Genomic DNA, 14,866 nt, shown 5'->3' with positions numbered 1-14,866 from the left:
TATGCCACTTGAGATCCATGTAAGGATAAGTCCAAGTACTAAACTTGAGACAGTAGAGAACTTTTTTCCCGTGCAAGCAAAAATCGAGGTGGTGCTTTCATGGGACCAGGAAATTATGGGGCAGACTGATGGTATGGTGCCATAGAAGTTAGTCAAGGAAAGCAGACCTCCTCCTCTCTGCAGACAAAGAGCAGGTTATCTGAACCTCCCCAAAAGGTTTGAAATAGTTTAAGCATGATTGTGAAAATTGGTTCATAATACCAAGCTGTTCTAGCAGACAACAAAAGAGGAGAGAATAAATTCTGTGCTCTTGTTTTGAGGTGGTTTAAGAGCAGCCTACATTTGAAAGAATACAACTCATGCAAGCATTAGAGAGGATCTGGACATGATGTTGGAGAAGGAAGAGGATGATATGGTATTAGAGCCCCGTGATATATTTGCGCATGTGTTTGTTGCACAGATGAAAATATGTCATGGCAAGCGATTCATCAAATGCAAGAACTAGTTCTTTTAAATGATCACTTGTGTCGGATTATACTATAGTACAATCCTAAAGATTGTATGGCAGCAGATTCATTAGCTTTACTTCCTTAATCCGATGTACAATAGATTCTGTTTCAATGTATCCACCATGTACTTTTCTGAACACTTTTTACTTATTTCTCTGAACTCCACGAGGTGATGTGTATGTGTGTGTGTGTGTGTTTCAAAGAGAGAGAGAGAGAGAGAGAGAGAGAGAGAGAGAGAGAGAGAGAGTACTAAAGTCTTTTGAAGTCCAAAAAGGGTCTGTGAGAGCCACTAAATGGGCATCAACACCGAGGGTGAATACAAAAGAAAATCCATAGCCTGCCCATAATGGCGGCGGTACATAAGAGAACTCTTGAGTGGAAGCCAATGAGAGTGTCAACCCTAGTCGATGTGTGAGGCTGCTGTGGTGGCATAAACCTTGTGATAGGGCGCTGGTGGCTATCGGCATGTACAACCAGCTGTAGTTGCCTGGCTGTAGCCCTGTGGCGAACAAGTGCCACAATCACTCATGTTGGTAGTGCATCCAGTCTAGTGATCTGTGCCTCAATACGCTGACAAGTTTGGCGTGTCTCTGACTCTGGCTTGGGTCCTTGCAGCCGCTGCCTCCCTGAGTTCTGCTGGTCAGTACTGTTTGGATGGAAAAACTCGGTGATTGTGCTCTTAGTGGAGTTTGGCTGTGTGTTACAATGTCCCCTATGTGCTCTGAGCAACCATGTATCCTTTCTGAAATCTGTAGGCAGTGGTTTGTGTAGAAGTTGCTCCTCACAGGGAGCTCACCTGGTGCCAACCAAGTCCTGAATGTGTGTAACTGTAGGAGATCCTCTTGGATAACCTGGTTCATCTCGTGGTATGTGAGTGGGATAGAGGGGGCCTCAACACTATACTAGAAGGGAGGTAGCCTGTCTATATAGAGCCCAAGATTGTCAAACCATCTGCAAGTACATGCATACCAACACCTTTGGTCACCCTCTGTTGCCAGTGCCCTGGAGGAGAATAAAGCCAGCCAAGGGAGCCTACATCGCCCTGTGGTGCAAGATCCATATTGCCGAATGAAGAGACATACGATGACCAGGAATGCTGTGTCGAGCTGTAGTGGGGATGCCTGGAATTCAGCCAGAACTATCTGATGTGGTACAAAAGGCTTATTGCAGATCATGCGTGAAAGCATGAGGACTTGAAGTGTCTCAACTCGAGCCCGCTTCGTCTTTGATCGATAAGGGCCCCAACTGAAAGATAAGCGCCCCAACTCGAGCCCGCTTCATCCTTGAAAGCATGAGGACTCGAAGCGTCTCAACTCGAGCCCGCTTCGTCTCTGATAGATAAGAGCCCACTTTGTCTCTGATAGATAAGCGTCTCAACTCGAGCCCGCTTCGTCTTTGATAGATAAGGGCTGCCATACATACTTGTTGGTCGAACCAGAGAGGTGAAGAGAAGAGTCTTGGTATAGGGGTCGTGGAAGTGCGAATGAAAGCACTGTCGCTCGAGCCCAGCTAGCGTGGTGTACCCCTTGCTCAGTTGAGCTTGTGGCGCTGGTTGCATCATAAAAATCGGGCCGGAGAAAAGAACCCCCAAGTCTGTGTAGGATGCACCCACCTCCACTGGCAACCCATCCAAGGTAAAGTGATGTTTGTGCATGGCTCTGCTTGTTCCATGGCTCTGAATCCCCAAAGCTCTGTGACCAGGCTAACTTCTGTGTCGAGTACTAATCATGATGGTCCTTTTTCAAGGCTCCTGGGATCTCTTGCCTTGTGAATGGGTGTGATGGTGTTAGGGGTCCAAGTGTGTGGGAAGCTTGTGCAAGCTGCTTTGTTGAAGAGCTTGCTAAGATCGGGGCTAAGGTATCTATCCCGTATGCAATGGATTCAATGTGTAGGCCCTCATGATCTTTCGCTCAGCCATTGTGAAGCTCAACTCCAGGAGGTGATGTGTGTGTGTGTGAGAGAGAGAGAGAGAGAGAGAGAGAGAGAGAGAGAGAGGGGGGGGGGCAGAAGAAGAAGAAGAAGAAGAAAGAGGAGGAGGAGGGCCTATGCGACAAAGTACAAAACCAGAAATAACTCATACAAGCCACTATGGGCTGAAGCAAAGGGATCACTAAGGCCCTTGCTGAAGCTAAAGTGCTAAACTAGTGAGCAAAATAGCAGAATAGCAAGATAGTGTTAGGTGCTCAGAGATAACACTTCTAGTGCGTGCTCAAGCTGCATATATCCAGGTGCCCTGGTGGCTCTCTGATGGGATGTAATGAGCTCTCGTATTTGTGTTTGTCAAGCTATCTGTCGAGGCGGCTGAGGGTGTGGTCTCCTTGACCTCTGTATTTGATGGGCTACATAAAGGGTGACGCCTCGTCTCTGTCGGTCTCCTACGAGGAGGGATGAAATAGATTGGACCTCGATTGTGCGTGCTTTGGTCACTCTCCGTGCCGCATGTGGAGTGTGTGCCTCTCGTCTGGAAACATCGTGGTGGTGACTCTCACTGCTAATCCATGCTCCTCTCATCTCATCAAGCACCTCTCCCTCAGTCTCCTCGGTAGCTTACTCAGATAAATAGAAGTCCGTAACACGTGTCTCTGCTATAGCAGCTTGTAGCATCCCCTCTTGTTGCTCTTTGGTATGTTGCATCATTATATCTCTGTGTAGTATCTTCATTTTCACCTCGTCAAGAAGGTGCATTCATTAGAGGACTAGGAAAGGACTAAAATTCAATGTAACAATACTAAGAAACGCCACCAAGGAAAAAAATGTTGTTTGCCTTGCAAAAGCTGACGAACTCCCAGATCCTATCATGAAATTCTTAAAGATCCCCATGTAGCATTATTTTGTTTGTGTCATCTCGTGTCTTGATCTTGAAGTATTACCCAAGATGTATGTCCAAGGAGCCATTGCACAAGGGCAAGACTGTTCTCTCGTCTTTTTAGGTCTGAGATCTTTCCTTTAGAACCTACAAGGTTTCCTCGTAATCTTTTGCTAAGCGAGTGAAAATGACTGCATTGTCATCCCATGATGATCTACACACTATGCTTGAGTGTGTTCATTTCTATTGATGCTTGTGTTGATGTGCAGGTGCTTGCTCTGTTGTATGTTGAGGATGCGTTGTTGTGGCTCTATGAAAGCTCTTTGCTTGCAGCCTGGCTTGGCTTGGCTCTTGTATCCGAGGTGTTGGAGTCTTTATGTGTGCGAGATGCGCCCATAGATGGGCAAACATAGTCTCAATGGTCTTGTATCTATAACTAGGTCAGGGCAGGTAGCTATGAGGGAAAGAAGAGAGTATTTCCTAAGGAAACTAATGAAATACTTGTACATGTGTAATAGTGCACGAGGCATTTTTAACATTGAGGTTACACAGAAACCTTGAAAAAGGTCCATTGTACTTAATCGCCCTATAAATGTCATTGCGTTCCTTGCGTAATAAGACATTGCGTTAAGTGCATAGCACTTTGCAATTGGCATATAGCACTTTACATTACAGCTACCCTGAACTCATCCGTGTGGGCAGTACAAGTGTGTTTGGATAATGTTGCAAGGGCTGTGGCTCGGATAGCAGTGCAATTGAATCAACCAGTGGGGCCTATGGGCTCCTTAATTCAAGACCTAAGAAACACGTTCATGCACTTGCCTAAACACTATGCTGCCTGCCTAAAGAAGGAAAAAATTATTAATGGATTCAGTTTGCATACATAATCTTAGAAAATCCAGCCCTTAGCCTAAATGGTTTTAAACAATTGAAAAACGTTATTTGCATGATTAACAAGATGTTCAATTGTGAAGGTTGAAACAGCCGCCTAGAAAACCACGTAATCACACATTGTCAAGCGTGTACACACATCATATTCTGATGGAATAGAAACAGAAAGTCACGATTGATAGGGCAATGTCAAAAGAGAGGGATTAAGGAGCAAAACACACACGCTTTTTTTGTGAAACCAGTAACTATATTATTAACATGAGATCAATGTACATGACATTAGACTCCAAAAGAGAGCCTAATGGAAAAACTCAAAAACAGTCAGAAAACACTTCAAGGCTAGTAGCATCCAAGTCCCTCGCAGCATAACTATTATATAAAGATTGCTTGAGGGACATTCTGAAGAAAGCATATGCCTGAGGAAACTGTTGTCCCATCCTAGAATGCAATCTCTGTGTCCAAATAGTCCATAGAACCCAAAAACGAGTCCAGTGAAAGAAAAGGAGGAATGGAGACATCTGAGATGAGAAGCATCCAAACATCCAGAAGAGTTTCCCAAATCTGATAGAGGGAAACCGAAGCCGCAGCAAATGAGAAACATGAGTGATCAATATCCGAGAGTGCGGGCAAGACCATAACAAATGGGAAACTGTCTCACGGTGATGAGAGCAACGGGGGCAGGAAGGGGAAGCAATGCGACGTGCTGCCAATTTCACCCCAATGGAAAAAGCTCCCACTATACATCTCCAAAAGAAAAGCCTCTGTTTCAATGGCAATTTGGCTTTCCAAATTTTCTTGAGTCGTGATTACCACCAAGATAAAGGCCTATCCAAATTCCAAAGAGTGTTGGCATGCTTATCAATCCATGGCGGTGGAAGAAGAAATCTGTAGACCATCGAGGAGGCTAGATTATGCATTGAAAGCGAACAGGTAGCAGGGGATAAGGAAGTCAGATTCTAGTCCAGCAATCTGTCCTGTACAAACAGTGGAGGAACAGGAACAAATGGTTGCAACATAGTTGTAAGTATTCTCCAAATGGGCCGATGATGCAGACCCAAGGGGAATGTCCTGCAAGCTTGTGGGAATGAAAGCACATAACCATGTTGATCCACAACATCTCCGACAAATCTTATGCCCAGTTTCATAAGATTATATGCTTTAATAGGTGCCTGTAAAGCGAGAGGCGATTCAAACACCTTGCTCCAATGGATGCTTTCCAAGCGAAAAGAATTGCCGTGATGGGAAGAAGCACCTGTCCATTTAGCATAAGATAGAATTCTCTTCCAATCATGAATAAAAGTAGTAGAAACAGGACAACCAGGAATTTTCCCCTGAAATGTGGTCATGATTGCTTCCCAGTGATCTGTAATCCAATGCCTATATGCATGGGACGTCATGTTTCCACACATAGCCACTAACATAATAGCCCATGGCTGTTTTTGCTGAAAAAAATCAGCAATCATAGTGCTCTTTCTTGCTAGCATATGAAAGTGAAGATTGAGAATATTCAGACCCCCATGAGTCTTAGGAGAACAAACAGACTGCATGGGAAGAAGTCGCAATGCCTTTTTGTGAGATTTGCTTTTCCAAAATATCTCCATAGCCTGGGACATATAGGAAGCCAAATGCTTAAAAGACCAGGGAAGAAGAGGCAAATAAAATTGCACGTATGCCATAATGATAGACTATACTATCTGAAGTCGAACATGTAGAGGCCAAGTGGACAAATGCGAGTATTCCAGCTTCTTGTTGATCTTTTGAAGCACCCATTTGAGCTGTTGTTGAGGGGTAATATTCCAGCCAATGGGATACCCTAGATGCCTCACAAGAGTATGGGAAGGGAGGATGTGGCCTGGCCAGAGAAGTGCATGCCAATCAGCTTCTTTCAATGCTAGAAGAATCGATTTCTGAAAGTTAATATGCAGTCTAGCAGCTATGCCAAAATCATTCAGAGTATGCATCAAGTGAGAGAGGTCACTTTGAGAATTCCTGAGCATAAAATATGAATCATCAGCATGTGCCTGTGCAAGAAACGGCCGTGCCCCTGGAATTTGCAAGCCATGAAGCTGCCTTGTATCTGCAAGATGGTCCATATGCAACAATAACGGATGAGTAGCAATGGCATATAGTAGCGAACTAAGAGGACAACCCTGTCTCACTGAGCGGGTCATAGTCCATGCTCTTGACAACCCACCACCAAGCAAACACTGCGCAGTGGCATGAGAATAGAGCCAGTAAATAATATGGACCAGCCGAGGGCCAAATCCCAATTTATGCATAGTCTGAGAAATAAAATCCCAATGGACAGTATCAAATGCTTTGGCAATGTCCACTTGCAGAATGAGGACATCTTGTTTAGAATATTTGGCATACTCAATTGCAAGCAAAGCATTGGAGATATTGTCAGTAATCTGTCTTCTGGGAACAAACCCATACTGCCTAGGATGAAGTCCTGCTTGCAAGATAAATCGAACCCTGGGGACAATCATTTTGGCAATGAGTTTGTAAATGACTGCATAAGAGATATGGACCGCCAATCAGCCATTGTCTCACACAACCTTTTTTTGGGGATCAATTTGACAAGGCCATGTTTCCAAAGCATGATTGATCATAAGAAGTAGAGTGTTCTTGAGATCACCCCAAAATGCACGGAAAAATTCTACAGTCAATCCATCCCAACTAGGAGAGCTGCCTTTACGTAAATGACTCATAGCATCATCCAGTTCATTAAGCATAAAGGGCTGCTTCAGTGCACGAGCCCATTCCGGGGACAATATGGGCTGAACATGCATCAAAAATTGAGACCTAGCTGCATTCACTTGCATTGAATGATCAGGCTGAGGAGAAAAGAGATGATGGAAATGACTAGAGCATTGCGATTCCAATTCTGATTTGGAGGTGGTCCAGGTGCCATCATCTTGCCTGATTCTGCAAATATCCTCCTTTCGCCTATCTGCATGCAGGCTTTTAAAGAAGGCTTTGGAGGAGCAGCCCTTATCCAAAAAGGGTTTCATGCGAGCTTGGATTTGCCACTTCTTTAATTTGCGAAGATCATTTTGATGGATGATGTGAACCGCATAAGCACAAGAATCTTGTTTAGAGGAGGTGAGCTGCCTATGAGAGCTGATTAAATCCATTTGTTGCTTATGAGATTGAGCCCACTTCAACTTAAGCCTGAGGTTTCCCATGTAACTCCGTCCATAATCTTGAATGACAGCCTGCAAACGATGGGCAAGACTGATCCAGGCGAAATCCATGTCCTCTTGAGCATGTGAGAGGAGGGGGCGGACAGCCACTCTCACCATGTTCTGAAATTGTTGATGAAGCAAATAAGCACTAGTAACATGGAGTAGGCGACGACCAAAAAAAGGCATATCATCTGTTAAACGTGCTATAGATAATGTCAAGCATACTGGAAAGTGATCAGATAGCAAGAGGGAATGATCAACCCATAGTGCACATGTGAAACTAGCATACTGCTGAGCATGCAACAAATACCATATGTCAAGTCGAGCCCAGTAATGAGTAAAGGCATTGTGATGGTATGTGTAACCCATATCTCTATCCCTTGTTGAGAGCCATAAATCTTCTGCATGCAAGAAAGAAAGCATATCTTCCAATGTTGAAGCTCAGTGGGGATTATGTGAGAACGATGAGTGGTGTTGTCTCATTAGATAGCCATGGATATTGTTTGAGGGAGGCCCACATTCGAGCTCGTCGCAGAAGTTTGAGAGGCATAAACAGATGCTATTTCATAAAGATCAGCATGACAGATGCATTTGATCACCATTCGTCGACCGTGGGGGTCATTGTAAGCAACCGTGGGCTGCATATCATGTTTCACCAGCATGCATACCCCCGAAAAGGGCATTGTACCAGCATAAAAGATGTCATAACCAGCAAAATGGCCTTGCTTGCCAGCCAAGAAGTGTTGGTTGTGTTCTTGTAAAGAAATTACATCGGGGTGCATTCTATGTACATAGTGCCAAAAAAGTCTCCACTTATTGACATTGCAAAGACCTTGAACATTGTATGTAATGCAAGTAATTGAAGTAGACATAGAAGATATGTACAGCCGAACCAAAAAGCATAGTGAAGGTGTAAGTTGTCAGGCCTCAGCCATGACATCGACGTCCACCTGGCCTCCTGGGTCAGTAGCTCTATAATCCTCATCATTGTCACATACAAGGATGCCCCTCTTGAGCACATCAACCCACAGTTGAGAAGTGAGGCTATCAGCAGGGGTAGAGGCCTGACCAGGGGTGGAAGTAGAGGCATCCCAATGGCGAGATTGTAACGGTGGTGGCTTGAGGGCAAATACCTTTTTGGGTTGCTGTCAGGCACCCTAGGGAGAGGCATGAGATTCTGAAATTTTGCCCTTTCCCTTATCCTTTTGCTTGGTTGGAACCTGAACCACATTTTCTTTGGGTGGGGCAGATTTAGATGCCATATCCCCCGACTTGCTAGGCATAGCCTTAGGCCCCGGACCATAAGTTGAAGGGGAAATATTTTCTGGAGCAAAAACTGTAGATGGGAGCTGATGCAAGACTGCAGGACACTGTGAAGCTAGGTGGCCAAACTTATGACATGTGAAACAAGCACCTGCAAATACTCCCCATTTCAAGTCAAAATATTCTTCGCCCAAGGGGACATCCTCCACCTCTACCGCAATAGGAGGGGTTGGGTGATCTGTATCCCAAAGAACACAAAACCGATTTCGATTACCCGAAGGACGGGGTGGGCATACAACTTGCCCCAAAGTAGCTGCCAGACTTGGTAACTTAGCCCTCATATAGTCCGGAAAATCCACAACCTCAACCCATACAGGGCAGTGATGTCGAATGAGACCGTGGTAATCCTTATTTGGCGACCATGGCATGACATGGACCATTTTTCTGCCATAGAATAGAGGGGACATCTCCAATATTTGCTGACGATATGAGGCATCCAAAAAGTGCACTTCATAAAAACCTCGAGAAGCAAAATATACTCCTTCAACAAAGCAATCTCCCAACAAAGCCTGAACCCACTGAGCTACATCATTTGCTGAAGGTAGCTTCCCTGGAAAGAAAATGATGATTGCTTGTTGAGAAAACTTTCGGAGAGGAGCGACCAATGAGGGCAGCTTCAGCTTATATTTAAGGGCCGGGGGAGGTTTGGTCCACTCCTTCCGGCTGTGATGAAATTCATCCTTGAGCATGTCGAAAACATAGTGAGCATCTACAGAGGCTGAAGTAGAAAAATCAACTTGCTGTCTTTTGGAGTCCCGGGACAGGTCCTTCTGGGAATAGCTTTTGAGATGGTTCTCCATGGAGTTAAGCAGGGTAAGATCGATGAAGAGGCAGAAAGAACCAGAGCTGTACAGCAGGGTTTGTATAGAGCAAACAGCACGGGAGGAATAGAGGGAAAATAGTACGGACAAGAAGAAAATGTACGGACAGTTCGGATAGACAGGGCCGTACGGACTGTACGGAATGCTGACAAGGCACACGGAAGAAAATGAGTTGGACGGAGATGCTGACGGGGCGCAGGGGGGCTAGACTGTACGGAGAAAGGCGGGGGTGTACGGACGCACGGAGGGGGCTTCAGGAGGGAACAGCGATGGCGATGCACACAGACACAATTGGAACGGGATTGCACGGGGTTGCGCAGGAAGGAGCGGGCCTGTTCGTACGGCCATACGACGGCACTTGTATGGCGACCGTACAGGTGTACGGACAGATGGGGGAGCTATACGGGACCTCCTTTGTCTCGCGACCTGCTCTCTCACACACACACTACCACCAGCAAAACGCACACGCGCACGCGCACCCACACCCACACCCACACCCATGCTCTTTTGAAAAGATAAATTTTCTTGTATGGTGCTATTTTGTTAAGTACCAAAAGTGCGAGTTAATAAGGTATAACGTCTTTAAGTTAGGCGGTTTGCTGCATCCGTTAGAGATCCATTTGGCAAATGGAAAGTATCTCTATGGACTTCATTATTCATTTTTTGAATAACATATAAAAGTCATGACCACATGGTACATAGAAGTCATGACTCTGTGTTGGTAAAGATCTGATCTATTGATCAAGATGGCCCATTTCATTCCAACTAGAAATAATATGAAAATGCATGAGTTGGCAAGATTGTTAATCAAAGGACTTTCCAGGTTATATGGTTTACCCACCGGGATTTAAATGTATGAGGTAGTAAGTTTGATAGCCATTTTTGGAGGGGGGTAAATCGGAAACAAAATTGAATATGAGCGTGCTTGATTATCCATAGTCGGTTGGGAAGAGTATATTCTAATTTTATAGTAGTGCAAAGCATTCACCTACATGTTATAGTCCATTCATGTTAATGTATGGGTTTCAGACTAGAGAGGGTACAAGTGGCCAAAGCCTCCCTCAAGAAAGCATTAAGGAAGCTCAAGATAGAGCTAAAAATTTGAAGAGAGGAGAGAGTATTAAAAAAGAGAGTGGGAGAGGTTGTTTGCTCCCCGCACGCAGCAGAAGCTTAAAGACACAGAGAGAGAACCCAAGAACTCACATAGTGGTATATTCAAATCCATAGTGTGTACTATATAAATGTGTAGACAGTAAATGGACAATGCACAAGAGAGAGATGTAGAACCAGCAAAATATATTTGAGTCCAATGAGGATCAAATTATTTACAAAAGAGTTGTTTAGTGTGCCACCCTCTATCAGCAAAGTGCTGACTAGATGTGGACTCCTGCACACTTAAAAGACGGTTCTTCTACCTCCTTGGCACCTCCAAAGCAATTGGCCTGGCCTCCCTGCTTCTCCTCTGGACAGGCAATCCTAAGGCAATGCTTGCTGTGGATCCTTGACCTCCCTGCTGTTGTGAAAGCGGCCCAAACTGAGGCACAAGTCTCCTCTCGACTCCATCTTCCTTTGCTGCTGTGAAGAAGCCCTTGATGAATACCTCAGAAGTGTTCTGTTGCTGCACACAGTCGCTACCAGATTGCCACTGGTTAGCTCCCTGAAGTGAACTAGTTTGCCCAAAGTCTGAACTCCTGAATTGTGCAGAATGAGCCACCGAAAGCATAGTTGCCAGGGAACCCCGTTCCGTAGCTATGGAACGCTGGAACGGCGTTCCCTTTAGAAATGGTTATGGAACGCCTATGGAACGTCAAACTTCTGGAACGGCTACGGAACACTGGAGAACACCTATGGAACGTCTAGGGAACATTCCCTATGCCGTTCCCCAACCTAAGTCTTGTCTATCATTAGGATCTTGTTTATGTCGTAAGTTCCTCACTCCAAATTTGAAATCCCGATTCATCTATCATCTGGATTTTGTTTATGTCCTAACATTTTGACTCCAAATTTCGTCCAAAAGCAGTTGTACAGATAGTGTGTTTTTTAATTGAGTATGGTGATGTGGCATTCCCTTCCCGTTCCCGTCCCCGTCCCCTAGGATTTTGCCATTCCCGTTCCCTAGGGAGTCAGCGTTTCGTTGGCGTGCACGTTCCCTAGTAACTATGACCGAAAGGCTTCTTTTATAGCTGGAGCCCCAGCCCTAAAGTGGCCGACTAGGTCAGTGAGCCAACTGACCCAGTCAGCCAGCCCACCAACTGGTCAACCAGGTGGTCCCACAAGCCGACCCAGTCTGTGTAGTGGCTGAACGGGTTGGCCCCTATTTATAACTCCTGCAGCAGTCAACTTGCTGCTGCTGTTCCCTCCTCTGCTGGCTCTACTCCAACCAATCTGCATCTGCTGCAGGACCATTCCAGGACTGGACAACTGTGCCATCTGCTCCAGCAGATCCACGTGTCAACTGCGCCTGTCTGCCATATGTCTGCACCTGCTCAGCCTCAACCTGTGGAACTGTCCAGAATTGGCTGCCTGATTTCCGCGTGGCAGCCCTAACCTGTGTGACCCTGTTTGGCTCTCCTCCGACCACCAGATCCATCTCTGAGTGGCTCCTGCTGTCTGTGTAGATTCTTGCTGCTGATTGCAGCCTCTTTTGTAAGCCAGGTACACTTCTCTATGCTGCCCACATGGCAGCCTGAATGCTACCCATCTCTTGGAATGATTAAATTAAGGGTATTGTGAGAGAGTGATTGACAAAGTCCATCTTCTTTAGAAAGGTCTCCTAAATTCTCTTTTATGGAGGAATCCTAGCTAGCTTGTACCTGACCTAGGTGATGTATTTACCAGGCTAATGGGTATTAGCCAGGATAGTTAATCCTTGAGGCTAAGGACTATTTGGTTCAAGCAGGGCTCTGGGTTAAGGCCAGATATATCCAGGATTGTATTCATCTAGGCAACAACTTGGAGTTTGGACTAGAGCTAGCGTTTTTGAGGTCTATTATCCCTGCGAGAGGTTAATTGTGGCTACGTAGGGAATATGAGCTTTTATAGCTTTACCTTCATATTAATGCTTGCATGATAAATATGGCAGAACCAGGTTCATTGGTTCTTGGATAGCGTACTTGTGGTGAGCCTTGGACTTAGTTGTCTTCAGTAAGGGGTTCATGGAACATAGTTAACTTACTATCGCTTGCGGTGAGCAAGACCTCAGGCTTGGGTATGGTTCTCTATTGAGAACCTATGGCTGGGTGATGAATGGCTAGCTATCTTGGCCTCAATGACAAAGCATTCCCTTTGTTTGTGGATTGCTGCTCTAGGATGTTCAGGTTGGGTATGGATTCGAAGCAGCTGTGTTATGGCGCTTTCTCTCTTTGCTAAAATGGCCACAGGATTAGGGCTCTTATCACATTTCCCTGCTGTATGCTTCCCATAGTTGAGTTGTATCACATGCATGCCGCATGGCTGGCTGCTATCCCTTTCAGCCTGAACTCCAAGACCCCTGTGCAGGCTGTCAAGGCTCCCATTAATACACCACTACCTTCCCAAGTGTTAATGTTTTGGCCAGACACCATGCAAGCCAGACTAGGCTTGTGATACCATCATGAAGGTGCCCACAATTTGGCTGATAGAATTGCATGGCCTGACCTCTTTTGCATAATGACTTGGGGGTTGAGGGTTATATAATCCAGGAAAAGTGATTGGTGAAGTTTATTGCATTTGTCCGCTGTCCTTTTTGCAGACCTAACTGGGCTTTGTTAGACTTTTATATATTTTTTCCCCACCGCGGGAGGGGGGGCGGGGGGGTGGGGTTTGCTTTATATATATTGCCTTAGTATGCTGTCCAATGCTCTAGCTATTAGAGATTGCTTTTAATTTAATTTTCCTAGATGTTTACTGAAAAATTGTGCTTAATCAAAATATGGACCTGTTGCAGGCAGCTTTTTGTGGGATTTGGGAAGTTTTAGCAATCTTCAGCAGGGCTGATTTGAAAAGCAAGGCGGTTGATTTTGTGCGTTTGTATCACCAAATGGCTTTGGCAGATATCTGGCTATGGTCTAATCCAGTTTTCAAGTCCGAGCAACGGGCCTTGGATTCTTGGATGGTTTTCTTGAAATCTTGTTCTTACCAAATCTCAAGTACAAATTACAGTCTATATGCCTCGAAGGTGATTTTTTGTTGCTAAATGCATAGTTTTTTGGATTTTTAGTAGACTCTAGGCAACCATTGTGTCCATTTCTTTTTCCCTTTGTTCTAAGTTTGTATTGTTGGTGGGCGGGGCTTCTTTGTTGGCAGGTACGCAATTGGGCTTCTTATCTTCTCCAGATTTATCAAGGTTATCGGGAGGGTGATGAATTTGATTAGGCACCTTCCTTTGCAATAGGACTACGACTGATGGGGATGTGGTCTGGTTCAGTAGTTGTGGTCAGATGTTGTGTATATAAAGAGCAATTTTCTCATGGGCTATTTCTGCAACCGACGGGGATGTGGTATGGTTCAGTAGTTGTGATCAGATGTGATGTATAAACAGAGCAATTTTCTCACGGGCTATTTCTGCGGAGAAAGTGTAGCTTTGGGAATTTTGCGCTAGCTTTTCCTTGTTTTTGTGAAAGATGGAAGGTGACCCTTCTGTAAATGTAAGGAAGTTTTGGTATATCTGTTCATTCTAGAATGATGTGGAAGGGGAAATGGGCACATCTTTAAAGATTTTGGGAGGGTATTGTTTAGTTTGACACATCATTGCCCTAGGTTGTCAAGGCTTGTGGATTCTTGTTGGTAGGATATTGCTAGAGTGATCTTGTGCCCATTTAAGGCTGGCTTACCTTAAATGTGCACGTGAGTATTGAAGACTTTGTACTCTTCACATGTTAATACTCTTTGCGCTTCTTTAGGCTCACTCTCTTGTTGTAATCCCATTTTTTGGGCCCCAAATTGGAGGTTCCGTTGGTGGTTTGTAGAAACTGCTTTTGAGTATTTTTTGAGTGCAATTTAGTTCTATGTGGTCTTTGTAGGAACTTATTTTTGGTTTGGTTATTGCTAGCCATGGTGTGTCATGTGAAACGTGAGTTTCCCCTTGTGTGGTTTAGTGCTTCACTTGCGTAGTGTTTGGTCTTGATTTTGAAAAGAATACAACTTATAAATTTGGTTTTGGGTGGTGGACAAGTATTTCTTGAGGCACATATATGTTGAAAGCAATGATTCTCAAGTGGTGCTCACAACAATGTACATGACATTGCATGAGTACATGAGATTTATTTCTAAATCCCTTTAGACCCAAAACTTCAAACTGAAATTTTAAATTAGATGAAAGCATTGAAGTGTGGTATGGGAACATAATGA

General features: G+C 44.8%; 1 protein-coding gene across 6 annotated transcripts in view; it reads left to right on the top strand.

Moving 5' to 3' along the window:
* LOC147895656 (actin protein 2/3 complex subunit-like protein) overlaps positions 1-14,490 on the top strand; it is a 30,542-nt gene extending 16,052 nt beyond the window's left edge. For 2 of the 6 annotated variants that reach the window (XM_087383150.1, XM_087383144.1), the window contains 2 exons: positions 13,464-13,694; positions 13,823-14,488. In XM_087383150.1, coding sequence (XP_087239276.1) covers positions 13,464-13,694; positions 13,823-13,891 — 300 coding nt within the window. In that variant the 3' untranslated portion in view covers positions 13,892-14,488. Of the gene's footprint in view, positions 1-13,463; positions 13,695-13,822 lie in introns of all 6 variants that reach the window. The other 4 variants (XM_087383149.1, XM_087383147.1, XM_087383145.1 and 1 more) reach the window with 4 other exon arrangements.
* The last annotated feature ends 376 nt before the right edge of the window (positions 14,491-14,866 follow it).

Source organism: Dipteris shenzhenensis, chromosome 12 (assembly GCF_047967505.1).
Source record: "Dipteris shenzhenensis isolate YYH24624 ecotype China chromosome 12, Dip_SZ_1.0, whole genome shotgun sequence".
In the NCBI taxonomy this organism is placed as follows: Eukaryota; Viridiplantae; Streptophyta; class Polypodiopsida; order Gleicheniales; family Dipteridaceae; genus Dipteris; species Dipteris shenzhenensis.
The sequence above is the reverse complement of the archived record's forward strand: the minus strand, read 5'-3'. Positions and strand labels throughout refer to the sequence as shown.